The following is a 15259-nucleotide window of genomic DNA, read 5'->3' as shown; positions in this document are numbered from 1 at the left end:
CAACTATACCACCAATAAAGGATGAGATTCAAAATCCAACTCCTGCTGGTTCTGTAATTCAAATACAGCACCCATACTTACAACAAGGAGTGGGAGAGCAGTGAAAGCACCAAAACGCTATGGTGATACCTAAGAAGAATGGACACTTATTTATGTAGATCAGCATCAGCAAGTGTAGCATAATAACTACTGGTGTTACTATGCGGATAAAATTTCAAGTTAAATGATACCTGTTGTGGGAAATTTTTAGGAAAAGTTCTTGTTTCATTAATAATGTTTTAGGGGTATTTGTTTTCAGAAAGAGGGGAGATGTGGAGATGTCGGTATGTGTCTGCTGGCCAATCAGATGAGTAATACGTTAATTACTACCACCTCTATTTTCCTGAATTGTCCCTCTGCATGTGACAGGGTACCCCTGATGAAACAGTCCTGTCACCTTGAGATATTTTCTAATCCATAAGTAACTTTCAAAAGTTACAGATGAAGTATTGCAATACTGACTAATATGGAGCAAAACTTAAGTCTTTGCACTTGCAGGTAAAAGCTGTTTTTCCTAGCAAATTTTTTATGACAGCAGTTGAATTTGATCCTGGAAACCGAGCTGTGGCAAAAGTCTGCAGACAAACGAATCTTCCGACTCCAAAGAGAAGCAAGCCATACTAGAGATGGGATCGAACCGCGGACCAAGACATTGACCAATTGACTATAGGTCAACGTACTCAAAATTCCAGTCCAAGGGAGTAGCAAGATGTCAGGGCCCTTCTGTCAAAATGTCAATCAACGATGATTGATGACTTGATGGCTCCTCCCCTTTCCTCTGATTGTTGGATTTAAATGGCGCCCCTGGCCCCCTGTCGGTTGATTGGTGAATTACATCCTGTCAAGACCCCACCTTAATCATACCCCCTCCACCTGATTGGTTCAGGCTATGTGTCAAGAGCAGTTTGATGGGTGTTGGTCCCGCCTTAAACCCACCCCTCCACCTGATTGCTTCAGGCTTTGTGTCAAGAGCAGTTTGATGGATGCTGCCTCTGCATTGCCCCCCAGTATGTCAACACCTGTTTGTTGGGTGGCAATCCCCTCCTTGCCCCTTCTCCTGAGGCCCTTTATATCAAAAGAATGACCTTGCCATGAACACAAGGCCTGATCGACATGTCCATACCCAGCTGGTCAGGTCTACCTGGTAGACTCCTCTGCATCTATCTATTATTTTAATATTATCATGAGATTAAAATATCTATCTAACCTTTGCTTTATAATTTGTAAAACCATTTCTATCAAAAATGCTTACAGGTCCTGTAGTAAAACAGTCATCTCAAAGAACATCCTCTCGCAGAAAGGCAAGCTTCTAGCAGCTGATTCTCTCTTTTCACAGAAAGTCAGGCTGCCACGCTCTGCGATGAAAAAACCTTCCCCTCTCACAGAAAAGCACTTGCTTGCTCTCTCTACACACTGAGACATGAGCTCGAAGCTGACAAGTCATCACTGGACAGGCCCTGCGCGTACTCGCCCACACACATCTGTGTGCACGCTCCCATCCCCATCCCCTGTCTCCTTCGCGGAGTTAAAGCATGAGATAACTAGTTCGATATAAGCCTTTTTAAAATCACACAGAGGTAAACAGTATACAGTAGTTCCCTTTTAAAACATAAAATCTGTCCTTTGCTTTATAATTTGTAATTATAATTATAATAATTAATATCTGTGGTGAGTTGGCACCCTGCCCAGGATTGGTTCCTGCCTTGTGCCCTGTGTTGGCTGGGATTGGCTCCAGCAGACCCCCGTGACCCTGTATTCGGATTCAGCGGGTTAGAAAATGGATGGATGGATAATTTGTATAAAAAAAATCTATCTTTTCAATGTAAAAACTCCACAAAAATGTATTAACGGCTGCAATTATAATTTATTTGAATATGAATCACTGACACAGGAAAACATTTTTACAGTCCCTCACTTTAATTCAGGGTTGTAGGGATCCAAAGCCTATCACAGCAGCATAGGGTGCCACTCAGGAACCAGCTCTGGAAATGTTAGCACTCCATGGTAGGACCCACTCACACACATCCACCCCAAACTAGCTAGCACTAAGAGCAGGGTCATTTCCTGATCTGATTACTGTCTTTGTGGAGTTTATACATTGAAAATCAACCTGCAGTCTACCCTTGACATACGACTGGCCTGACATGCGAACAACTTGATTTACAACCAAAATTTTTGTTTTGATTTACGACCAACATCTTGTGTTACGACCCAAATGCGGTCTCGTGTATCCGCTTGTGCGATTGTAAACAAACAGCCGAGAGCGTTTGTAAGCGTCAGTCGGAGCCCAGATACATGTGTTTGTGGATGTAATTTCGGTCAGTGCAGTGATTTATCTATATATATAATTCACTAAGACCATGGCAAGCAAGATGCATAATTGCTAAGGAAGGAAGAGAAGGTAATAAAGGTAAAGAAAGTGATTGTTAAGGGATGTTAGCTAGCGGGCTGTTGCGGCACATGATGATGTCATCAGGCTGAGTCAGCACTGGCTGGCTTTGGAGTGTATTATTACAGCAGTTCACAACACGGCCAGCTTTGAACTGAGTGCTTGACTACTGTCATTATTAACTTGAGAAACAGCAATCACAATCGAAACGAAGAAGTAAATTGTGCAGAAATATGAGAGTTGAGTTCGTGACTGATTTCGCTAATATGTACAGAATGTCGAAATCCACCATCTCGACAATTTTACAAAGAAAAGATTTGCATAAGGAGGCTCCTTCTAAACAATAACCACCTTCTGTTTCATTCTCCTCCTCTCTTCCTGCAGACCAAAGATGTCAAATTAAATAGTGAGTACAGTATGAAATTGTTGTTTCTGGTATGCTAGACACTTTTTTTTAAATTAATTTTATTACAATCCATACAAAGCAATCAAGTTTTTACAAAAATAAAAATTGAGTTATGAACAGATCGATCCCCACCCCTGAGAGAGAGAGCAAGCTGAACAGCATTAAATTTAAGGCTTGTAAACATACCTAAATTAATAAATTCTCCGTGCTTTATGAACTTATTTTAAAATATTACTGATTAGATCCTGCCATGTTTTGAAAAAAGTCTGTATGGATCCTCTAACTGAGTATTTGATTTTTTCCAATTTCAAATAGTATAACACATCGGTTTCCCACTGACTTAAAAGAGGAGAGTTTGGGTTCTTCCAGTTTATCAGAATAAGTCTGCGTACCAACAGTGTAGTGAATGCAATCACAATTTGTTTGTCTTTCTCCACTTTAAACCCCTCTGGAAGAACCCCAAACACAGCTGTTAATGGGTTAGGAGGGATTGTAAGTCCAAGGCTGTCTGAAAGGTAATTAAAAATTTTTGTCCAGAATAATGTTAATTTGGTGTAGGCCCAGAACATGTGACAGTGAGGCTGGGACTTGGTTGCAGCATTTGCAGGTTGGATCATGCCCTGGAAAAATTTTGGAGAGTTTTAGACAAGACAGATGTGCTCGATATATAATTTTGAGTTGTATAATTGTATGCTTTGCGCATATGGAGCTCAAGTGAATTCTCTGCATTGCTGCTTTCCACTCCTTTTCTGATTTATTAATTGAGAGATCTTTTTCCCAGTGTCCTCTTGGATCTTTGAAAGGGAGGGATTGTAAAATGATTTTATATATTGTAGAGATGGAGTCTAAGTCCTTGAGAGCAATATTTTTTCCAGCATGGATGAGGGTGCAAGATGAGGAAAATCTGGAAGGTTCTGTTTAACAAAGTTCCTGATTTGAAGATAGTGAAAGAAATGTGTAGCTGGAATGTTAAATTTGGAATGTAATTGTTCATAGGATGCAAAGATGTTGTCTATATAAAGATCTGTATGCAAGTTAATTCCAAATTTTTTCCAGATATTAAAAACTGCATATGTTTGTGAAGGTTGAAAGAGGTGGTTTTAAGTGTAATTTGTTATTAAGTGTATACCATACCATACCATATTTATTTGTTGAGCGCTTAAAAACACAGCATTACAACTGACCAAAGCGCTGTACAGTTACAACAAGCAGGACTAAAAGCAAAATATTAAAAATAAACATTAAGAGAGAATTAAAACAGAGATACTAAAAACAGGTCAAGGGACCAAATAAAATAGAGAAAATAGCAAAAGACAAGTGGAAAATGAAACAGGTTAAGAATTAAAAGCCAATGTGAAGAAGTGCGTTTTTAGGCGAGATTTAAATGTGGCGACTGAAGCGGCTTGCCTAACCACTAAGGGCAGGGAGTTCCAGAGCCTGGGTGCACAGACGGAGAAAGCCCTTTCACCACGAGCTTTAAATTATAATTATAATTATAATTATATATATATAATTATAAATTTAAATTTATAGGTTTGTCTTACATTCTGATTCTTAAAGCTGTATCAAACAATTGATAATTTCAAAGCAAAATGCATCCAATAATTTTGTTTATAACTAAATTAAATAAATAAATCTTAGAAACAGAACCCAGTGCTTGATAATACTTAACACTAATTGATATCATTAAATGTTACTTCTGTGTTTAATTCAGTTTTAATATTTTTAATTTGACTTTTGCAAGTTTTATTTAAAAATGAACTCTTTAAAACATATTTCCTATTCAGACTATTCCAGATTGCATGTCTCCAAAAAAGCTTATTATTTATTTCAAAAGGTTTCTTTTCATGCTGGCTTTGTCACCTATCACTCAGTCAATCTTTTTTTATACAACATTGACATTTTTCAAATTGTAATAACTCCTTTATAACTCCACTTTTCATGTGATTATTTAATTCATAATTACCTTTATTTATTTTTTTCATTTTGGCACAAATGCCATTACAATCAAGACTACCAGTCTAGTTAATACTCCTAACTCCAATATTTAATGTTCTTCCTGAATCAGGAGGAACACAAACCCAACTTTTAGTGCCAGACAAGGTCATAATAATAGCAAGCTAATGTTAATTAGCATAATACTAGCAGATGTTAAGTAATGTTTTCCCCAACTCTTTGCAACCCCATGGAACTGGCTAAATAGATGACAGTTTAGCTGATAATATACCAGAGAACACGTTGGTTCAGTTGCAGTGTGCTGTGAGCTTGGGGTGATCCCTTGTTAATCTGGTTTTTATATGTTTTTTAATTTCCTTTGTGACTTAATGTTTGTAAATGTAGTCATCAAGTCATCAATTATCTTTGATTGACAATTTGACAGAAGAGCCCTCGCATATTACTATTACCCACACCCATCAAAATGCTCTTGACACAAAGCCTGAACCAATCAGGTGGAGGGGGTGGGATTAAGGCGGAAACAACACCCATCAAACTGCTCTTGACACAAAGCCTAAACCAATCAGGTGGAGGGGGTGGGATTAAGGTGGGACCAGCACCCATGAAACTGCTCTTGACACAAAGCCTGAACCAATCAGGTGGAGGGGGGTGGGTGGGACAGGTTGTAATTCACCAATCAACCGACAAGGGGCAGGTCGCATCATTTAAATCCACCAATCAGAGGAATCAAGTCATCAATCATCGTTGATTGACATTTTGACAGAAGGGCCCTGACATATTACTACTCAAGGGATCACGGGTTTCTGTTGCTAACAATTCAACTGTGCTGGTGACCGTTAACATCAAAAGATCATTGTGGGTCCAGAATCATACAAGGCAACCTGCATGGCATCCAGACCAAAGCCTCATTCATTAGATCAAGAGTTCCAGATACTGATATCCTTTGCTTTGCGTATTGGACCCCAAGACCCGATTCACACTTTTATTATGCAGGGTTCAATGTTCTTTGCCAGAACCCTCTTTCACTGTCCCTGATTTGTCTTACAATTCAGCCACTCATTTGCAATTTTATGACAGTTGCTGACCAAGTACTTGAATTGTTCTTTCTCTAAGAGTTGGAACCACAACCTAATCTGTATTTTTCTGCAGCAACATCTTTTAAGGATAATTTGAACCATGGAGTTATGGATGGTATTGGAGGAAAGACTAATTATCTGCAAGCAAGGCAAAGCAAATTAACTCCTTTCATAAGTAATATGTATTTATTGAATATTTACAACTATTGTTTTATTAATGGAAAAACTGCACAATTATTATTAATTTAAATTGTTTAACCTGTATAGAAATTGGCATAATATAAAACTGAACAAGTTTAGAAAATGTGACTAGCAAAACCATGGTCAGCAATTAGAGTACATACAATGTGTAAGAGTAAATATTTTTGGATATTTCTAAAAAGTCTATTGATACTTGGTGAAAACAAAAGTTTTAAGGATTAATATTTGTATGTAATTTGGACTGTTAACCCAATTTTAACACATTATTAGCACTTGTAGCATTACCAGTTAAAAGAGTCAGTCCAATTTAAGCTTTCGTGGTTATTGATTTTAATAATAGAATGAATAATAAAGTTTAACATAAAGAGAAATTTGTAAATTATGAAGAATGGTAGTAAACCTGAGGGACAGTCAAGTGTTTTGGGAATAGAGACACTCAGGATAAAATGTCTAAAAGTATTGATATAAGGTGAAGATAAAGTTTAAACTAGAAGTCTCTTGATACAAGCAAAAATATACCATTTGTTTAGTTTTTTAAGATTTAAATGTGCTAAATTAGATATGGGGTATAGTACAAACCTTTAAAGTTTGTAGAACGTGGTATAACGGAAATGAAGTTTGTGGGATAGTGCTAACAGTGTTTTAAGGAACCAGGGTAATTAGGGCAATATAGACAGAAATAGTTAGTGGAAATACAGGACAAATGATATATTACGGCTTATTGGGCCTAAGTAATACAGAAGATAGCAAAACAAAGTCATAATTCAGCACAACAGAGATGGAGTGTCTTATGCATGAAGTAATGAGTGTGCATTTTGTGAAACTGGAAGCTCAGATACAAACCAAGGATCCCAGCTGGTGGCAGAAGCCTTTAACATCAATAAGAAGCTTGGGTACAACCCTTGCAATTTTAACGTGACCTTGACTTTAGAATAAATTACGATAGATAAGTGCAAACTGGTATTGTCTGAAAGCCAAAAATAGCTAATCTCCAGGCTGAGCCTATCACCTTGCTGTAACAATGAAGTACACTTAAGTTTTATTCATGAATGACAAGACACAATATACTGTTTTTCTGTATAATAAAACATCTGTCTACAATGCCTAAAACTGTAATGTAATAGAGATGAAGCCATTTATTATTATTTATAAGTTAAGAAATCTTCTCTTCATTTTTTGTGATTTTTTTCTTTGAAATTTTACTTAAAGGTTTTAAATTTTTATTTTTTAAATTAAAAAAAAAATTTTTTGGGAATTTTTTGTCTTACACAAATACTTACTGCATCAACCAATGCTATTTTAGCATCTGTGCAATACTGGGGATTTCAATTAAACAAACCTACAAAGAACAAATATACTGTATAAAGATGCAAGATTTAATATTTTGATACAAGACACTTACGCTTTCTTCTTCTTCCCTCAGACCAGGCATTGTGCTTATTGAAAGATTCACTGCAGTGATAGTAACAAACAGCACAGATAGGCAGGCAAATATTTTTCCAGGAAGACCGGACTGTGGTCTTTCTACCATGTCACGAAGCTTTCCCATGCAAATTCCAAATCTTGTCTCTGCAGGTGTCTCGTATGGCTTGTCACCCTCTAGTAATTCCTCCTTATGGTTAATTTCATCAAACTCTTCAATCTTCTGTAAGTATTTCTTTTTGCAGCACCTCTCAATGTTGCTTTCTTCAATACCCCAGTACAACAGCTCCTCTTGGAAAGACAGTGCACACATTTCCCTTAACATTCTTAGCTTTCCAACTCTTAGAAAGGTCATAATGGTCCTAAAAGCTCCAGGGTTGCGATCAAAGAAGAATTCATTGCAAGTCACATCATAGTCATCACAGAGGCTCATGATCTCATCAAAGTTGGTGCAGAATTTTAGCTGTCCCAGTCGAGAGAGAGGGAAGTCGTCTAATGTGGTCCAAGGAAGCAGGTATCTAATCCCTCCGACATTGATTATAGCATGATGTTTCCGATCTCCAGGATGTGCACTACCATAGAGGTCTTTGCTAGATGGAATGAGGTGGGCTCTTTGGTAAAATACACCTTTGACAGTTTCACTCTCATGAAAGGGGATTTGATTAATGGAATTGTCTGAGGTGCAACTTAGGGATCTGTAATCATAATCAGATCCTTCACCTGTCAGAAGTGTCATCTTGGTCTGAAATTGTCATATCACTGGACTTTGCTCCCAGATGCAATATTCTACTCTCTGTTAAGAAAAAACAAGTAGCACATTTTATTACAGTTGGAAATTTTAAAGTCTTTTTTTCTCTAATTAAAAACTTTTTCCACAGGCCACTTTTCAACTTTTAAAGATGGGTCACTCTGATACCCTGTAGGAAACAGCTACAGGAGATAATTAAACTAGCTTAAAAACAAACCACCCAAAACATATTTTATGCCCTAAAAAATGTTGACAAAATAAAACTGTTCAATGTTTACATTATTTTGAAAACCTAGAACCACATAAGTGGCAAATTTCAAGCAAGACGAGATTTATTGTATTTTATTTAAGTCAACATTCTCCTGAAACACTGTGCATTTGTTGCTTTCTCCGTTCATTGGTCATGGATCACTATTTTAACATAGGGCCTACTAACATAATTGTTTGTGAAATGTGAAAAATGCATGTTAAACAGTTTCTGACTTCAAAATCATGTGGTCAAGCAAACAGAAAAATCTTCTATTTGACAGAACTGCTATTCAGATTAAACCAATTTTATTTTTAATGTTTGTAATTCAGTTTTAAACTAACATAGCCTATCAATTTAGCAAACAGTCCTTAAGTAGTTAGGTTGTTGAAATATGTTTATTTTTTTGATAAAAAAGGTCGAACAGGTAAGAGATCAAAAGAACAAATAAGAATTAAGTTTCCCAGTATCATTGTAATGCTAATTACTTAGTTAACTTAATTTTAAGATTATTTATTGCTTCCCAAAATGTTCTTAACAAAAGCAGAATGTATTTATAGGTTAAAGACTAACCCTACCTAGTCATTATTCACAAACAGATTCTTTATATGGATCTTGCATGTAATTCTGCTCATAGAAAACAGAGCTGACATATATCAGTACAAGAAAATTCACTAACTCCCTGGTCAGAATAGTGCGGATAGACACTTTTTAAGGGTGAACTACCTGCAAAATGTTTGCAGTGTGCCATTTATTCTAGCCACTGCATCCTAACCCGGTCACAGTGAACAAGTCAGACATGTTACAGAAGCATGAAAATAATTACTATGCTGACATAATGTTAAATAATTATTCATTTCAAAATGTATCTTTAACACAAATTCAGTTAAGAAAGCTGTGATTTCCTTTTCTCAATTTGGTGCCCAATTTGATCTTTAAATTACCAACTCAAGCACTTATGTAAACTATAGAATTAACCACAATTAAATTCAAGGAATATTTTTAACTATCCAGCATAACCAAATGTATACCTGTTGGATGTCACATAATACAGTATAATATTCATATTTTTATTACACTCCAATAGACAATTTCAATTGTGCAGAACAACATTTCTCTCAAATATAAGCAATAAACCAACTTGCATTAATATCACACCACAATAATTCAGCTTCAATACAATACAATAACATGACAAATATAATTCTGAGCACCAATGTTCTACTAAAGGAAGTTCTGGACAGAGGTTAGTTCTGTTTATTTAAATGCTTTCTCCTGAATCTAAAGAACTAAAAGAGGACATCTCAGAGAAAATAAAAGTCACACACTTTGCATTTCAGTGGAAGACAGAATAACTGTGTAAAATTATCCAAGGTTATTATAGTTAACAAAAACTAAAATCAAAACTGAAACTATTATTAACACTAGAATTACCAAAACCTATGAAAAAACTCGTAAACACAGCCCACATTAAATCCCTTCACACCTCTCAATCAGCGTCTTTTGTCTTGTAAATGTGCCGATCAAGACAAGCATCAAGCAGCCTACTATTTCATCCCCCTACTGCTGCAAAACGGGCATAAAGTTCTCCCAGCTCAAGCCTCGATTATCTGGGAGTCAGGTACCTAGAGTTGTATAGGGAAATAGATTGTTATTTGGAAGACATGCATTTCATGTGTGTTCCGTTTCTACAATAATCTATGTACTGCAAACACACTGTTAAAACAGAAACATTTTTCATATATTAATAATCTATACTAATAAAAGGCAAAGCCCTCACTGACTCACTCACTCACTCATCACTAATTCTCCAACTTCCCGTGTAGGTAGAAGGCTGAAATTTGGCAGAGTTATTCCTTAGCAAAAGTTAAGCAGGTGTCATTTCGAAATTCTGCACGTAACGGTCATAACGGTCGATAACGGTCAACAATGTCCGCCATGTTGAACTTTCTTATTTATTGCCCCATCTTCACGAAATTTGGTAGGCAGCTTCTCTGCGCTAACCGAAACCGATGTACATACTTATTTCGATGGTATGATGCCACTGTTGGCCGCCATATTCAACTTTCCAACGTCACTAATTCTCCAACTTCCTGTGTAGGTAGAAGGCTGACCGCATCTTCACGAAATTTGGTAGGTGGCTTCCCTGCGCTAACCAAAACCAATGTACGTACTTATTTCGGTGGTATGACACCTACTGTTGGCCGCCATATTGAACTTTCCAACGTCACTAATTCTCGAACTTCCCATGTAGGTAGAAGGCTGAAATTTGGCAGGCTCATTCCTTACAACTTACTTACAAAAGTTAAGCAGGTTTAATTTCGAAATTCTACGCATTATGGTCATAACTGGAACCTACTTTCGTATATTGTATACGACCATAGCGGGCAGCTCGGTCGCCGTGGGAGGCGGAGTTACAACCTGCGTCTCTCATCATCACGTCTCGCAAGTGATTGAGTGCCTGCCCATATAAGGCCGTCCGTCAGCGGCAATCCAATAGAAACACTCTGCCACGAAGGACTGTGCTCATGGAAAGAAAGATGAGATGGTCAGGGTGGCGTTTGGCACAACTCAGCGACACTGCGAGAGAAACTTTTAAGTGCCGGGGTCTTAGCTAACATTAAATAAAGCCATGGAAAGAGCTCCAAAGAGCGCAGAACAAAAAAGTGTTACACAATTGAGAAGGCAGCAAAACAATATGAAGCGTGTGACACATACAAGCATATTCATAAGTGCAGCTACTGCGGAAACAAAGCACACGGTGAAAGAAGTCAATGTCCAGCTAAAGGAACACAGTGTAAAAAAAAAAAACCAAAACCCGTGCATGCAGTGTGTGATGTCTCAAATAAAGAGGAAGACAAGCTGTTTGTTGATGCAGTAAGAAAGGAATCGATAAATGAAACCTGTTATCTTTACAACGGTTGACAAACACGTAATGTAACTTGAACACAATACATCCTCCAAATACGAACCTGATTGAAAGAAATAATGATGATCAAATCCATGATAACAGCAACACTCATAACAGTCACAAAATAATTACATTCACAATCATGTTATGTTATTTTTAAAATGTTCCCTTTTCTTTTTCATAACTTCTTTAACACACTACTTCTCTGCTGCGAAGCGCGGGTATTTTGCTATATATAGCAAAGTTCTATTTGGATATAAGTAGGTTCTATTTAGTCGACAGAAATATCTTTGGTAGGAATGTAAGTTGAATTTAGTCTTTAAATTTCTATGGTGAAGAAAACTTTATGCAATGATGACTAAATTTAACTTACATTCCTACTAAAGATATTTCTGTCGACTAAATAAAAATTACTTATATTTAAAATTTAAATAGAACTTAAACAGATACGATAGTTCATAATACCCACGCAGCACTAAGTGCACGTAAGAGCGGAAGTCATCTGTTTTAGGAAGCAGCGCATTGCACTGATACGAAATAGCCTGGCCATTTAATTACTTAGGAATGGATAGATAAATTAAGATTTTGTACAGACAATGTTTTTCATTTTTCTTCCTCGATGGATTCTGGCACACGTAGCAACAGCTGCTCGAACCCCAAATGGGGAACCCCAAATATATATATATATATATATATATATATATATATATATATATATATATATATATATATATATATATATATATATATGTGTGTGTGTGTGTGTATATATATATATATATATATATATATATATATATATAGTGGCAGTAGGCGCTAGTTCTCCCTTGAAACCTCAGGGACAACTCCAGACACCAGGTAAAAGTCCAATATTTTTTTTTTCCTTTTCCACAGTGCACCAAGCACCCTCCACACTACTCATAAATCACTACAATAAACACAATAATCTCTCGCTCTCGGGTCTTGAAGTCCTTCGAGGGCTGGTTGGCCGTTGCCGGCCGACTGCCTCCCTCCCCTCCTACTGTGACGGAGGGCCATCCAGTCATCTCCCGCACCTCGTGGGCTTTTGGAGTTCTCGCCGCTGCTTCGCTCGCCTTCTTCTCCCCTTCCAAGAGACTCAGTCTCGTTGGGGACCGAACAACCTCGTCGGAGGACTCAGAGTGACCTCCACCTTCCCGGCATCCACTGTTGGTGACCAGTCTGTTATCCTCGTAAGGGGCCGTCACTAGTCGTGTCTCATCCTGGCTTGCCTTCTGGGAGCCGCAGCCATTTTGCCGGAACATGAGGCAGGCATCCGAGACGCCACTGAGATTCTGTCTGCGGGCGTCTGCAAAACAGGATATAAACAAACCCGAAACGTCGGACGTTTTACCTGCACCTACCTCCGTAGTGGGTGGCAGAATCCCCGGACCATCTAGGGAGTCCGACGCATTCGTTAGCTGTCCGTGTCCTGGAGTCCTGGCATGTCCTTATAAGGGTGGCGCCGGACCTGCTGGGCGAGGGAGCTAGGCATGGCATTTACGAGGCCCTCACAGGCCACCTGCTCCATGACCTTCCGGGCTTGGGGACCCTTGGGCCGTAGCCAGTGCCCCATTTTACCCCAGAAGTGAAAGGCCTGGGCTCGGGTCGGCTTTTCTGGGTCAAATTGCCAGCTCCACCATTCACTCGCCTGCTGGCCCGGCGTGATGCCGTAGCGTTCCAGGATCTCCTGTTTTAGGAGGTCGCAACTCGCGGCCTCCTCCTCGGGGAGATCGTAATAAGCCCACTGTGCGGGTCCCTTCAGGTAGGGCGCCAGGATGGACGCCCTCTCGGACCGCTGTCACTTGTTTCTGGTGGCCGTCCTTTCAAATATGCCCAGGTATGACTTGACGTCGTCAGCCTCTGTCATCGGCACTAGAGGCAGAGGCGTTGGCCGAGGTGGATCGGGCCTTACTCTTTGTGCTTCTGCCAGCCTGGTCTTCGTTGCCTCCAACTCCTGGGTGGTAGCGGCTTGCGCTTGCTGCAGGGACAGGATCTGGGCATTCATCCCCTGCAGCACTGTGTTGAGGTCCTGTCCTTCAGTCATCTCTCTCAGATCTGTATCCTGCCGACTACGCCACTGTAAAAGACGAATCAATAGACAGCATAAAGGTTTGGGGTTTCCGGCCCCGTATACTGTAAAATTCTCCACAGTACAAAACAAAAATCAGGGTCAAAATACATAAACATAAACAGTTCATATGCACAACGCCGAAGATGGCGTCAGCGGCCATTTTATATAGGAGGAGCCGGAAGTGGAGGAATGCTGGGAAGGAACCGTGAGGGAAGATGGGATGAAGACGTCAGGAACAATGGCGGAGGAAGGGCGGAAGTAACATGCTGAGGGAAAACGAGGCTTATGGTGGCGGAACGTCTTTTTTTCTGCAAGAAAGCAAAGGAGAAAGGTTAGTACCCCGCCACTCCCTGCCGGCGAACGTCTTCCGAGCGTGTTAAGGTCCGTCTGCGGTCTCCTATTCGCGCATACGTGACAATATATATATATATATATATATGCTTATATTACAGCAACACTCATAACAGTGACAAAACAATTACATTGACAATCATGTTACATTATTTTTAAAATGTTTCCTTTTATTTTTCACTAGCAAAATACCCGCGCTTCGCAGCGGAGAAGTAGTGTGTTAAAGAAGCAATGAAAAAGAAAAGGAAACATTTTGAAAATAACGTAACATGATTGTCAATGTAATTGTTTTGTCACTGTTGTGAGTGATGAGTATTGCTGTCATATATATTTACACACACACACAAACATATATATATACACATATCTATACATATACACATATATATACACACACACACATATACATACATAGCAAAATACCCGCGCTTCGCAGCGGAGAAGTAGTGTGTTAAAGAAGCAATGAAAAGAAAAGGAAACATTTTGAAAATAACATAACTTGATTGTCAATGTAATTGTTTTGTCACTGTTGTGAGTGATGAGTGTTGTTGTCATATATATATATATATATATATATATATATATATATATATATATTTACACACACACACATAAACATATATATATATATACATATCTATACATATACACATATATAAACATATATATACATATACATACATATCTACATATATACACACACAGCTATTTCATTATCAGTGCAATACGCTGTTTGTTAAAACGGTTGACTCCGCTCTTACGTGCAATAACAAATCAAATCATTCAGTTGTCTTTGCTCATATGTCATTTTAGAGCTGGACGCCTGGCATCTTTTTTTGGCCACAAGTTCGTTTCTGTTTGGTGTGAGGTTCTGTGTTGTGGAGATTCTCAGGATGGATTGCAGGTGCTCATCAGTGAGGCGACTCCTGTGTGCTGTTTTGTTAGTCTTTATCACTGAGAAGAGCTTCTCACACAGATATGTGCTACCAAACATGAGCAAGGTTTGAGCCGCATGTAGACGGACTTTTTTTGTTCTTCAAAGTCACCAAAGCGCCGTGCAAACTCAGTGCGCAATAACTCTAGCTTCGCAATAACTTACCGCGTTAATCAAGTCTACCTTATGATGCTGCAAGTGTTGGCAAGGCAGCTGAAGCGCTGCATTATGGGATCTGTAGTTTATTGTGTTACCAGCGCTTCATATACCGGGCTTTAATAACAATAATACAGGATATAAAATGATCTCGGGCGGATATAATTACGCCGGGCGGATGTGGCCCTTGACCCTTGAGTTTGACACATATGGACTAAATAGAACTTGAAAAGATATATTTTTCAAATGTGATCGCGCAATTCAGATAGAGTTGGCGCACTACAGCCTGCATGCCTCAATGAGTCATCCTCCCCTCGCTCTTACTTTTTTA

General features: G+C 38.6%; 1 protein-coding gene across 4 annotated transcripts in view; it reads right to left on the bottom strand.

Annotated features, from left to right (window-relative positions):
* Nucleotides 1-15259, bottom strand: part of kcng1 (potassium voltage-gated channel, subfamily G, member 1) — a 124700-nt gene that overhangs the window by 32635 nt on the left and 76806 nt on the right. For 2 of the 4 annotated variants that reach the window (XM_039735686.1, XM_039735685.1), the window contains one exon: nucleotides 7470-8282. In XM_039735686.1, the coding sequence (XP_039591620.1) occupies nucleotides 7470-8225 (756 nt within the window). In that variant the 5' untranslated portion in view covers nucleotides 8226-8282. Of the gene's footprint in view, nucleotides 1-7469; nucleotides 8283-9970; nucleotides 9990-12777; nucleotides 13122-15259 lie in introns of those variants that run through there. The other 2 variants (XM_039735687.1, XM_039735688.1) reach the window with 2 other exon arrangements.

The sequence above is a fragment of the Polypterus senegalus genome, chromosome 14, assembly GCF_016835505.1.
Source record: "Polypterus senegalus isolate Bchr_013 chromosome 14, ASM1683550v1, whole genome shotgun sequence".
Classification (NCBI taxonomy): domain Eukaryota; kingdom Metazoa; phylum Chordata; class Cladistia; order Polypteriformes; family Polypteridae; genus Polypterus; species Polypterus senegalus.
This window is presented reverse-complemented; position numbering and strand designations above follow the sequence as displayed.